The following is a 13,560-nucleotide window of genomic DNA, read 5'->3' as shown; positions in this document are numbered from 1 at the left end:
GAGGTACGCGCCACTGCTTGTCCCTCTTCCGTCACGGCCCCGAATTCCTGGTGGGATTCGGGAGAAAGCTGGCTGGCAAATTTCTGCATAGACGCCCATGTGTTAAAAGCATAACGCCCCAGCATCAGTTGCTGTTTAGCTATACGTAGCTGGAGGCCCCCCGTGGCATAGGCCTTCCGGCCAAGTAGGTCCAATCTCCTAGGCTTCTTCGCCTTCGGAGTAGGACCTGGAGGCCCTCGGCGTTCCTTCTGCCCAGCGGCCTGAACCACTATGGATCCCGGAGCCGGGTGGGTAAAAAGATGCTCGTGCCCCTCCTGGGGTACATAGTACCTTCTCTCGACCCCCTTCTGGGTCGGTGCAATAGAAGCCAGCGTCTGCCACAGGGTTTTAGACAGCTTGTCCACCGTTTTATTCAATGGGAGCGCCACTCGACCAGGTCCCGCTGCCGCTATGATGTCCTCCATAGGATCTAAGTCCTCGTGAACCTCCTCATGCTGGACCGCAAGATTGACCGCCAGCCTTCGGAGCAGCTCCTGGTGCGCCCTGGAGTCCATAGACGGGGGCTGGGGCACGGGGTCGGCCAGGGCCTCGTCTGGTGACGACGACGAGAACTCCCTTGAGGGGATTGCCTCCTCCTCCTCAGCTATCTGTGCCCCTGGTTCCCCCTGACCAATAACCAGGGGTCTCGGCATCGCCACCATAGGCGAGCTGCCTCCAGGCGGGGGGGCCTGTCAAGGGGGTGGCGGACGGGGTGCTACTCCTTCGGGACGACCCCGCTGCCGGCCCCATGGGGGAGGCCCCTGGGCCTGGTGGTATGCCCAGGGCATCCAGAAAGCCCACTGGGGTTGCCCCTGCCACTGCTGCTGGTCCACCGGCTCCAGGTGAGATGATCTGACCGACGAGCGGGACCTATGACAGGGCCGTGACCTATATCAAGACCCGGCCGAAGCCACTGACTCTGCCTCCGACTCCGAAGAGTACTCTGATGCTGACCAGGGAGGGGCCGATGAAGCCTGCACCCTTCGCTGGGCTGCCATGGCCGATGGCTTGCCCCTGTGCACCGCACGCGGTGCCGGTGGGGGCATGAGTGGAGGCCTTTGCTGCGGCGGTACTGCACCCAGCTGCATCTGATAGGCCAGTACATAACCTTCCGGTGCCGTCATGTGCATCGGCGCGCCCTGCTGCTGCGCTCCCAAGGAGTAAGCAGGGATCAGTGCCGGGAGAGGCATGAGTGTCGGTGCCGTGCGGGGCGCCTGCTGTGGCACCGCAGGTGGTGCATAGTACGGTGCGGGGCCCTGCACCGCCCAGGGGGCCGTCTGCGGCACCGGAGCCGTCGGCGCTGTAAGCGCACACGCTCCCGGTGCCGCTGCCGGTGCCGGCGTTCGTCCCGGCTCCGGTGCCGGTGTTCTTCCCGGGAAAAACTGCTGCTGCTGGGCCGAGGCCTGCCCTTTGCCCAGAAGGTCCCACGACCCGGCTATGGCCTGCTGGGGGGGACTTGAGGCCGGTGCCGGCGCGGTCCGCTCCTGCGGCACCGGGCCCTCCCCTTCATCCACAGCCATGTGAATGAGGTCCCGGGCCGCCTCAAAAGTTTCTGGGGTGGAGGGCCGACGGACCTCTCCTAGCCCCACGGGCTGCCCTGGACTCTTGCCCTTGTCCAGGCTGCGCCTCTTTTTGGAGGACTTAGAAGAAAGGTGCCCCTCCTTAGGGTGCACCTTCTGGGCACTCCTCTCTGCCGAGCGTCCACTCAAGCTCTTAGAGGCCCTCGGCACCAGTGACGGCGATCTGCGCCTCGGTGCCTTGTTGTCCGACGGGGGTGCCACTGACGGTGCGCTGCGGGCAGAGTGAGGCCGCTCCTCGCTCTGAGGCTGCAGTGCCGACTCCATTAGCAGGAGTTTAAGTCGGGAGTCCCTCTCCTTCTTGGTCCGGGGCTTAAAGCTCTTACAGATAGAGCAGCTTTCAGCTCGATGGGCCTCACCCAGACACTTTAGGCAATCGGAGTGGGGATCTCCGCAGGGCATAGGTTTGGAGCAGGAAGCACAGGGTTTAAAGCCCTGGGGCCCTGGCATGCCCTCCCCTCACATGAGGGTTCCACTGCTCCCTTATCTAACTAAATATTTACAGTACTTAACAACTACTTAACTAGATAAAAACGTCAACTAGAACTATAATACAACAGATAAGAAATAAGCTGCTAAGAGAGAGGCTATCAGCCTGAAGCATGCTCCAGCTACCATCAGGGGCGGTAAGAAGGAACTGAGGGGTGGGAGGGCCAGCAGGGGTATATATGCCGCCACTCCAGGGGACTCCTTACTGGCCCTATGGATACTGCTAAGGGAAAAAAGCTCCGAAATCCATGCACGCAGCGCGAGTACACCTAATCAGAATGGACATGAGCAAGCACTCGAAGAAGAATCAAGACTTTTCTGGAAAAGGACAGAAGTTAATACACCTGAATTTTCACTTACAAGGTGCGCCATATTTCAAATATCCCATATATGAAACAGTAAGTAATTAGAATGGTATACAATGTTAAAAGTATGAATGGGAGATCACTGTGATAAAATTAATTTATTCTTTCACACAGAGGATCAAACTCTGGAAGTAACTTAAATACTTGATATTTGGGGTTGAAGGCTTGAAATAAGCAATTATCCTTTTATCGGAGATTAAATTAATCACACTAATAAATGAACAGGTCAAAAGTCTTTGACAACCATGATGAGCCTCTGGTACACAAAGTATCCAATTCCTAAAAATACAGGATGAGAACAAGAACGTATCCCAGAAGGAGGCGGCAAACAAGGCATGTAAAGGGAGAGGATATATGGGTGTCAATGGAAGTCCAACATTGGATGAGAGTGAGAACTTCAAGGATTAGCAAAATTCAACTGTCAGAAAAGGTCTAAGATTCCACATATTTAAATGCACAAGGGAAAACTAAAAATAAAATGTTTTATTTTGTTTCCATTTTTAGTTAAAATATGCACAACATGCAGGTTTTCATGATAACAGATTATCTCTGGGATCTGCTAAAATAGTTAATATCTACAAAGTGTGTTTTCCTTCTCCTAAAGACAGAATTCAGCATTAACATACTTGGATTCTTGAAATGAGAAAATATTTGCTTCATAGCTATGTTCAGGTTACTATGTGAAGGAGCGGATCCAAATTCCACATCTCATTTGCAGATGGCTTTTAGAAAATTTAACTTTGTTTCAGTTTCTCTGGCTGTAAAAAGGGGATTCTTACTTAACAGTATTGTTGTGAGAATTGTTTGTGCCAACATTTTGAAATTATAAAGTTCTATATAAGAGAATATTGTTTACTCAGATTTCTACAGTTTCTATGTATCAGATTCTACAATGTTTTTTAAAATGTTCCTGTTATTGATCAGTTAGTAGCTTGACTATGGCTGTCTTGATTTGGATAATTGTAAACAAGCACATTCTCATAAGATTTCACTATGACTCAAAATCCCAATATCCTAAATCACACAAAAATTGAATGGGTAAATTTCTTTCCTCAGACTAATGACACCCTTAATTTTTGTCCACACCTTTAAAGAAGGCTCAGCAAAATCAAATACAGAAATGTGAAAACCTCACAACTCTATATGTTATATCTATAATAAACTTACGTTCTCCCCAAATGTATTATTTCCTGTAACTTCCCAAATCGGATTACTATAGTTTCTGTCTTCTATTTTCACGATGCTTATATTTACTAATGATCAGCCTTGTTTTCTTTAATGCATCTCCATGAAGACCTTTACCAGTTATCCCTAGCTGAATCTGTAAAAGCGACGAGGAGTCCTGTGGCACCTTACAGACTAACAGATTTATTGGAGCATAAGCTTTCATGGGCAAAGACCCACTTGGTCAGATGCATATCATAATTTTAGTCTGAATTTGTCAAGCTTCACCTTCTAGACTAGGGATTTAAATGTCAGTTAATTGAACAGTTGAGTAATCTCATGAATTCTTATCAGTTACTCAACTATTCTATAATCCCCAGGGGTGGGGCTAGCAGCCAGTGCAATCTAGCCCTATTCCCAAGGAGCCACCTGCCATGCTGCTGGCTCTGTATCAGAGGCAGTAGTGTGGGGTGCCAATTTAAAAACCAGCTCCCCTTGCGGACTGGCTGCCTGTCGCCCCATGCCTCTGATTCAGGGGTGGCAGCAGCCCCTGTCTGAGCAGGGGGTCTGAGCTCCTGGACCCAGCATGAGCCAGAACTGAATCGGACTACCTGCTCACCTACCTCCTAACAACACTTCAAATGCAGAACTACAGTGGCGGTAGGTCCCGGACCCATCACAAGCCAGGACTGAGACAGGCTGCTGGCCAGCCTGCTAAAAAATTTACTGGTGGGGGAAATGCATGTAGTGTATAGCATTAACCTACAAGCTTTTGTTTATCGGGTAATTGACTACACTATTATATCCCTATTGCAGACACTGGATCTTGTTATGCCTTTTTCTGCCAAATTAAATAGCCTTCCATTATGAGATGTGTTCCCTCACCTAGGAAAGGTGGAAGTAGTTACACTTCCTGGCATTTTAAAGAGAAACGTGTAAGTTTCCTTGAAACAGAAATAGCAAGAATATATTCACATTTCTAAGAGCTATGCTGCCCATTTGTATTACCATAAACTATATTTGTAGTTGAGAGAACGTACATCAAAATTACAGTAAAAAAGGACAATATGTAATAAAGAGCAACAGTTCATGGGAAGTTGCTAATCAACAGATGGATTCATCTCAATGGTTAGAATATTTATATAGGAATCAGTACAAGTGCCTCAAATTTTCAAGAAAGATTGGATTGGCAAGGAAAAATTACACCGATTGATACACAATCCCTATCACTCAACAATCTAAAAATATTCATTATTTAAAATTAAATAAAAACATAGAAAACTGATCTTGTTACATATGATAAAAAAATAAAATGCAGTATGGTTTCATGGTAAAAAAAAAGAAGAAAAAATAGATGCATTATATAAAATATTTACATATGCAGAATGTGAAAAATCTGTACGATGGTTGGTAACCTTTATGACATTGGGGAACCATGTATTTACATATCCTTATCTTCCCCATGTGTGTGTGTGTGTGTGTGTGTGTTGTGTATATATTTTTAACAGTTGACAGCTGTTTTAGAGCATACAGAGATGCCAAGCTGAATGAGGGCCTTGATTACTTCAAGATGAGCTATCTAAAGTTTCTATTCATTTTAAGTGTTGTTAGTGGGAAGAGTCATTAGTCACTTCCTTGTCTCATAGAACATCAGCATACATTTACATTGTTAATGAACATTTGGGGTAAATGAATTAATGGCACTTTTAAACATCAATTCAATACTAATAACTTTGTATGTCATAGAAATGTTAAGGTTGGGATAAAAACTAAAAGCCTGTTCATTCAAGGTAACTAATCACTCGGGCACACTATAGAGTAAAATTAATTTAAAATGTTTTTGTGAAAGGGTTAACATCTTGATGTATCTTGAAACAAAGCTGAGGGAAACATGTAGATTAAAAAAAAAAACCACTAAACAAGAAACTTGCTATTTTTGGTCAGTGGGAGTTACACACTAACCTGAAAGTAAATCAGAAATACTTTATTTGGAAAATATGTATCATTTCATAATGTTATGAATCTTTGCTCCTAGGCTTCTGAAAATGTATACTAAGAATGCATTTATTTTATCAAACTAAGATGCCTATTAACCCTTTAGATGTGAAGTGTAAAAGCATAGTGACAATCAGCTGAAAAAAATATTACATTTATAGACTGGGTTGTCTAAAGATGTCCATTCAACTTTTCCTTACATTGAAAGAAAGCTTTATAAATCAGGGAAAAAATAAACTCTGATTTTAGCTTTTTATTAAAAAAAAAATATATCTGAACTAAAAACGGAAATGTTCTTTTAATGCAATTTATTATATGGCACATTTTACATAGAGAGGCACACAAAAACACACGACTAAGTTGTTTCAATTCTAATTTAAAATAAATTTTTTATCTTGCATTCTTGGTACATGCGTTCAATGACTGGAAAATTACAGGTAGTTAAGGTGTCATTGTGTATAACTAACTACTTGAGGAATGTTTTCATGACAAGGATGAGGTTTCAAGCATCTTGTTAAGCTTATCATTTCCTTCTAACCAACCATGTTGTCACTACTAGCAAATAAGTAGAAAGGACAAGTAACATAGACAAGCACTTGCATTATGCAAGCAGTTTCTTCTTACCCATTCTCATTGAGATAGTTTGAATATTACCTTCTGAATTTATCTTGAGTTACACAATTTCCACTTTAATTCCGCCCATTCTGTTTTGGGTTTTTATTGAAGAAAGCCATGAAAACTAACTTTTATTCAAAGGAAGAAGGGGGGGGGGGGGAGGAGTCTCTCTCACTGGTATAACTCTCATCCAAAAAACTGCTGAATTTTGTCAAAGAAAAAAAATAAACAGTATAGAGCAGGCAAAAGAGCCCATTTTTGAAAAAAAGTTGCAACAAAGGCCATGATGCTTTTCAATACTGTTATGCTGAAGTCACTGTTTGATTTATGATTAAAAAAAGGATGACAGTGCATTAAACATTTGGCTAATGTTTCTGTCTGTAATTGAAAGTAGACTTTTTGTGGTTTTCATTAGTGTCAGAGTGCTCTACACACACTCTGTGAAATGTTCTTTAAGATGCCCTGCTCAACTTCATTGAGAGAATTAAACAAATTATGACAGGCATAACTATCATGAGACTCTTACATAAGGTTTCTAAGTACAAAGTATAAAAATAATGAACTCACCTTCTTCAGGCTTGTTCAAGTAACCCTGCAAGGGATCGATGCCTATTTCTTGTTCTTCTGTTTGCAAGGGATGACTGGTTTCAGATACTGAATGATACATATTGGCAATTTCCACTACAGAGCAATTATCTGGAAAGAGAAAACAGAAAGACAACTAATACATAAATGTTTCTTTCATTGCTTTACAACAACAAAAAGACAGCAGAAAGTTTAATGCTGTAAATGTTCAGAACACTTTCCCAATTTCTAGAATTATGTCTGGTAAACATATTAAAGAAAACTATGTTAAAGAAAATTAATTCTAAATCACATAACTTCTTGCTCAAGTGTTTCTGAGATGTGCTTTATTATTATTTGCATTACTAGAGCACCTGGAAGCTCTAGTCATGGGCCAGGACCCCATTGTGCTAGTTGCTGTACAATCAGCACAATAAAATGTTCCTGCCCCCAAAGAGATTATAACCTAATAGTAAGACAGTGGCAACAGGAGAACATAGACAAATGGTGGAGTATGAGGAAACAATGATGTAGCAATATACGCAGTAGTCTCAGCACACCAGCAGCCTAATCATTGTCAAGTTTCTAGTTGGCATCACAGAAAAGCAAAGAGAGCTTTATAGAGGAGTAAATGAGGAAGAGTAATGACTGTTAACAGGGAACTACTCCCAAGTGTGAGCCATAACATAGGAGAAAAAAAAGTGGTTGTTGAAGATTTATCAAGTGTGTGATGGAGGCATTATGGGGTAACTGAAGGATAGAGTTGACATACTATTAGTGAACAAGACATGATAGGTAGGGAGGGAATATGCACAAAGAGCCTTAAAATCAAAGACAAATAGTTTGTGTCTGGTATTAGAGAATGGGAAGCCAATGGAGGAGTGCAAAGAGCGGGTTTCAATGGTCAAAGCAACAGACTAGGCAAGCGATCTTTGCAGCAACATTCTTAAGAGATATGAGAACAAGATTTTTGATTGTTAAACTTTTCGACCTTAGCAGGTTCAAAGATATAAAGTAACTGACCAAGAAAATAAATGCATGATTTTTCTACCAAAATAATTAGTAATCTAAGAGTGCCATCCATTCAGAGATTACAGAATCATCACTACTCTTACCTAAGGTCACTATTTGACATTTTTACCAACCTTATTGGCTTTCTAACCCCAGCAGAACAATTTCTAAAAGACTAGGGAAGGACCAATAAGAATATTTTACAATAAATAAAAAGATGTCTCTAGAACTATCAATACCAAAGTATACATATGCACAAAACTCAGTCATGTCACATTTTTCCTTCTGTTCATAGAAGGATAGGACTGGAAGGGACCTCGAGAGGTCATCGAGTCCAGCCCCCCCGCCCTCAAGGCAGGACCAAGCTCCGTCTACACCATCCCTGACAGATGTCTATCTAACCTGTTCTTAAATATCTCCAGAGAGGGAGATTCCACCACCTCCCTTGGCAATTTATTCCAATATTTGACCACCCTGACAGTTAGGAATTTTTTCCTAATGTCCAATCTAAACCACCCCTGCTGCACTTTAAGCCCATTACTCCTTGTCCTGTCCTCAGAAACCAAGAGGAACAAATTTTCTCCTTCCTCCTTGTGACACCCTTTTAGATATTTGAAAACCGCTATCATGTCCCTCCTTAATCTTCTTTTTTCCAAACTAAACAAGCCCAGTTCATGAAGCCTGGCTTCTTAGGTCATGTTCTCTAAACCTTTAATCATTCTTGTCGCTCTTCTCTGTACCCTTTCCAATTTCTCCACATCTTTCTTGAAAGTATATGAAGTATAGTGCTCATCACAGGGTGTACAGAGAGTTTGCTGGTGATACAAGGCAATAAACTGATTCAAAAATGGGCCTGGGATCTTTGAGATTCCCCTTGTTTTATAGATCTTTTCTCTGCCTTGCTTCTCCCTATGTTGTTGTATTAAACAAAAAAAAAAACAAACAAAAAAAAAAAGGGAACTCTGGATAAAGGTACAGCTAAAATCATGACCAAACCTTGAGAAACTCAGTTTATTTATATGTCTATGTATTAGCTCAAAACAAGCACATTACATGAACTGATGCACGAGTGTGAGGACACTTTGGGCTTTTCCTATGCCATTTTGCTACATAACTATGCTGATCAACAACAAAATATTTGTAGAATTTTTAACCATAGTAAAAATAATTCATGCTTTACCTGCACTCTTATGGCATTAGAACAAAACAAGGAGGGAGAGTTGTTTATACCCAGTTGGCATGGGAAGAACTGGAGAAGGAGAGATAGAGAACAGAGATAAGTAGATAAAAAGTTAGAATTAAAATTATGAAACTATCCAGAAAACATCTACAGAGAGCTTTTTATTACTATTTTTACTTACTTTACTTAATTTTACCTTCTGTCTTGGTTCTCTCTGATATGCTATTGACCTTTTAGTTTCTTCTTTACTGAAGTTACAAGCTTATTTAGAATTTTATTGCTAGAACTTAACTTCTTGCTGTGATGGTCCCTTTGACATTACTTCTCAATTTCACTGAATGCCTTTCAAATTGAGAATCAGGTTCAAAAATCATTTTGGCTGGTCTTTACAATTTTAATAGTATTCATGTAGTTAATATATAAAATTTACTTTAGATTCCTAGACATGCTATTTTTTAGTCCACCTAACAGGCTAGCAGCTTTACTTACAAAACAAGGCTTCTGCACTAACATTTTGTTTTCTGTATTTCACCCCAATCTTTCTAATCATTTCCATTAACACTTCCCAAAAATTATGCCTTTGCATCCATAACCTATGTTTGGTGGCATAATATACTAGCTATACATGGCCTACTTGACCACTTTTAAATAGCTGAAGAGACATACTTTTGACTCTCATGCTCACAAATGTTCACAGTTTATTTGTGTTTCATTATTGATACTGGTGATTAGTGCTGTAAAAAAATCAAACCACTAAATAGGATGATTGGTCTGTCCATTCTTTATTTTCCATGCTATTTTCTTGATAGTTTTATACTTTAATTCTTTCCAGTTCTTCCAAAAATAAGCAAATAAAACTATTAAATCATTATGATTATCCATGGGATCTTGCTTTGAGGAAGATTAATTCTTTACAGATTTGTTTTTGATTTGTAATGGCCCATAACATAGTATTCATATTAAATAAGACACAATGATCGCATTTTCATTGTACAACATTAAAGGGTTTAGAAAATTCATTTGCAAGAATTTATAGACTACTGGATCACATGACTAAGGGTTTTCTATCCAGTTAATTCTACTGTTTGACCCAAAAGAGGGTCTGTGATTTTTTCCAATAAGTTATTTGTAGAACTGCAAGGAACTTGGCTTTCAGCTTCAGAAGTATTTCTACAGTGCTAAGATCCTCTTGTTCTTCAATTTAAAATGGAATTTTAGAAGGCACATTATCTTTTCAGTATGCTTCAATGGATAGCACTTGCATAGTTATTAACCAGCATTTATACAGGTGAAGTACACAGCCCCTGGGATATCAAAGTTCACACGTCAACCCAAGGAAAGGGCATGAAGACAGTCCTTCTGTAAGGCCACCACTCTTTTCCACGTTTGGAGTAGCCGAAGACCCTATATAAGTAGCAGATGCACAAGACATGAGAGATCTTGAAGAGGTGACTCTGTCTCCAGACTATCGTATGCCAAGGATGGATCAACAAGGGCATTGGAATCCCGCATTGCTGAGGCCAGTAAATGAAACAATTTTGGTCACAGCATCTCCTTGTCAGGCAAAATCCTGCCTGTTCTGCTGGGAGGATATTTTTGATAATATTTGACAGACACCAGAGTAGCACCTGTCCCATTAGCTTGCTGGTGGTTAAAAGGAGAGAGATGAGGTGACAGCTGACTGCATCCATGGGGGAGAGGGTGTTTCCCAGGTTTCAATAAGGCAACTGCTGTTGCCTGTCCCTAGCTTGCTGGCACTTCTCTGCATGGGAATAAAAGTGTGGCCAGCCATTCCTGTCCCCATCTCCCTAGGTTGTTGAGAAACTCTGGAGAATGCCATCAACCCCTGCAGCTTTCTGGTTTGGATTTCCAATAATGCAACATATGGAGAAAAGAGTGGAGATTCCTTGGGGCTTTGTGGGACATTTCCGCAGAGTTCCCACTGGACCACCTGGCCTGATTCTTGTCTGTCAGCATCCTACAGTTAAAAGGATGATGAGAGGCGAAAGCATTTGTGGCCACCTTTGCTGGTGTCACACAACTGGGTAGGATCCTTCAAGCTGATGCAAGAATTTATGTGTTACAGCTCAAGTGGGTGAAATCCAGGCTTTCAGCAGTCTCACTTTACTTTAACCAGGTGTCCCTCAGGAGGGACTTGGATTCCTTTGTCCAGCAGGGGATGAAGACTTGCAATGGGATGTACAGGCAGTCCCCGGGTTACATGGATCCAACTTACATCGGATCCCTACTTACAAACGGGGTGAGGCAACCCCGCACTAGCTGCTTCCCCCCAGCAGACCAGGGAGACGTGAAGCTAGTGCCCAGCCCCCCCCAGCAGACCAGGGAGACGCGGAGCGGCTTTTCTCAGCAGACACCTCAGCTTGAGAATAAAGGATTGAGGGAAGTGAGGTGTGGGAGAATAAAACTGAGCTCTGGAGAAATGTCTGGCTAGAGTTTCCCCTACAATATGTACCAGTTCCGACTTACATACAAATTCAACTTAAGAACAAACCTACAGTCCCTATCTTGTACGTAACCCGGGGACTGCCTGTACTTTTAAGCAGTTGATTTTAGGATGTTTGTAAAACAGCTAAAGTTTCTAGGTATCTGTTTGAGCTGTGGGACCCGATGTTCTGTTTCTCAGTATAGTGGGCCAGTCAGCTTAGGGAAATTCCAATGTGGCTTTGGCAAGGACTGCAGAAGAGACATCTAGGCCAATCTGGAAGACAATTGGGCAATGTTGGCTCTGCTGGAAATGACTCAGGATGGTTCTTCTTGTGACCAGGGGAATTCCTGCACTATTCGAGGTCACAAAACACACGTCCGGGTTGTGATCTATTGTCCACCTTGCAGATCAGAAAAATCCAGATGGCTTCAGATCACAGAGCAGGTAGAGGTCTTTGAAAGAGGCCTATTCTGTGTCATTTGAACAGCATCCCCAGTCTTGTGATTGCTGTTAATGTCAGTTATATAAATGGACTGATCACATCTTATTTTACCTTCCTCATCCACAGACCTTTCTTCTCTGCTATATAGCTAACTGCTCTGTCCAGTAAGGTCATAGCATTGTTCTATAATGCAATTAGAGGCCAATTCAGACACAGCCCTCTTGATAACAACAAAACATTAGGTGGACTCTCTCACAGTGCTTCCCAAACCCCCTTTTTGATTTCTGAAAAACCCTCACCCGCCCCTCCCAAAAAAATAGCAGCAAAACTCAGTCATCTGAAGAAGTGGGTTGTGCCCACGAAAGCTCATGATACCATCTACATGTTTTGTTACTCTTTAAAGTGCTACCAGACCATTTGTTGTTTTTTTCTGTACAAAATAACTTGGCTACCCCCGAAGCTTCTGACTTTTTAACATTGGCATACAAAGAACATTGGTAAAATGACAAGCTCATAGGTCAAACTCCATCGGCATCTTGAAGAGGATCAAGTAATTCATGATAAAATGAAGTAGTGCTCCATATATATGGATCGAGTTAGGCCTCAGTTTTGCCAAATGATTATCCTAGGCACATGTCTGCACCTATGAGGACCCCCCGCATGGAAAACTTTGTAGGGTTAGGGTCTTCAGCCAAGATTCTCAAGAGAGACTAGTGATTTTTTGCATGCCTAACCTGAGACACTTCAAAAGGGATTAGGGTTGCCAGGTGTCCAGTATTCAACTGAAGAGTGTGGTTTTTGGGCCCTCTGTCCAGTAAAAAAATTCAGAAAATACCGGATGTGTGCAATGTCCGGTATTTTCTGGTTTTCCGCCTAGATGCCCGATGGAACCTGGCGGGGGCAGGACGCGATTGGCGTTGGGAGCCTCTGGTTGCATCTGATGTAGGAGTGATGCCTTGGGGAGGAGGAGAAGCCCTGTCCGTGCTCCTGAGCGCTGTTCAAGTGCTTTGTGGAGCGGTAGCCGGACTAGCTCATGCTTCGCCAGGACTGTGCGCGGGACAGGCAGCACCCTGGGATCTGCATGTGCCTGGGTCAGTCCCGCTCCCTGCCAGCCGATTCTCTCCTCCCCCCGCTTCTCCCCTCTGATCAGCCCCACTGCCCCCAACCTCCTTCCAGCCAGCCCTGCTTCCTGCCGGCTGGTTCTTCTCTTCCCAATCTCCCCTAGCCAGCCCCGCTGCCCCTGACCAGCACTGCTTCCCACGGCCCCCCCCAATCTCCCCTGGCCAGCCCCCACCTGACCCCTAAACATTTTAGACAATTTTGTCCTCTCTCTCCAAGAATGGAAAAGGTAGTCAAGTACTTTTTATACAGGGCAAGTAAAAGGTCCAGTTGGGCCTATATACACCACAATGCAAAACTTTCCTCTTTTCCCTGACACAAAACTCCCTCACCACTACCACCTCCCAGTTAAATCTGGAGGAGCTAGCTTAAGTGCCTGAGCTACCATGCATAAAAAGATAAGAGGCTTTAAAACTAACTAGGATACAAATGAGCATGACTCTTACTGAACTACTTCCACAGATTGGTACAACTGACATTCACTGAAGAAGCATCTGCTTTAGATAGTGCACTTCTTTACTATGAGGAAAAGTGCACAATTTGACAAATTTTAG

General features: G+C 42.9%; 1 protein-coding gene across 7 annotated transcripts in view; it reads right to left on the bottom strand.

Annotated features, from left to right (window-relative positions):
• Positions 1-13,560, bottom strand: part of TBC1D5 (TBC1 domain family member 5) — a 525,247-nt gene that overhangs the window by 319,281 nt on the left and 192,406 nt on the right. For 5 of the 7 annotated variants that reach the window (XM_089776643.1, XM_075922104.2, XM_075922105.2 and 2 more), the window contains one exon: positions 6,812-6,940. In XM_089776643.1, coding sequence (XP_089632769.1) covers positions 6,812-6,911 — 100 coding nt within the window. In that variant the 5' untranslated portion in view covers positions 6,912-6,940. Of the gene's footprint in view, positions 1-6,811; positions 6,941-8,999; positions 9,069-13,560 lie in introns of all 7 variants that reach the window. The other 2 variants (XM_075922103.2, XM_075922102.2) reach the window with 1 other exon arrangement.

Source organism: Pelodiscus sinensis, chromosome 2, assembly GCF_052426305.1.
Source record: "Pelodiscus sinensis isolate ZL-2025 chromosome 2, ASM5242630v1, whole genome shotgun sequence".
NCBI classification, from domain to species: Eukaryota; Metazoa; Chordata; order Testudines; family Trionychidae; genus Pelodiscus; species Pelodiscus sinensis.
The sequence above is the reverse complement of the archived record's forward strand: the minus strand, read 5'-3'. Positions and strand labels throughout refer to the sequence as shown.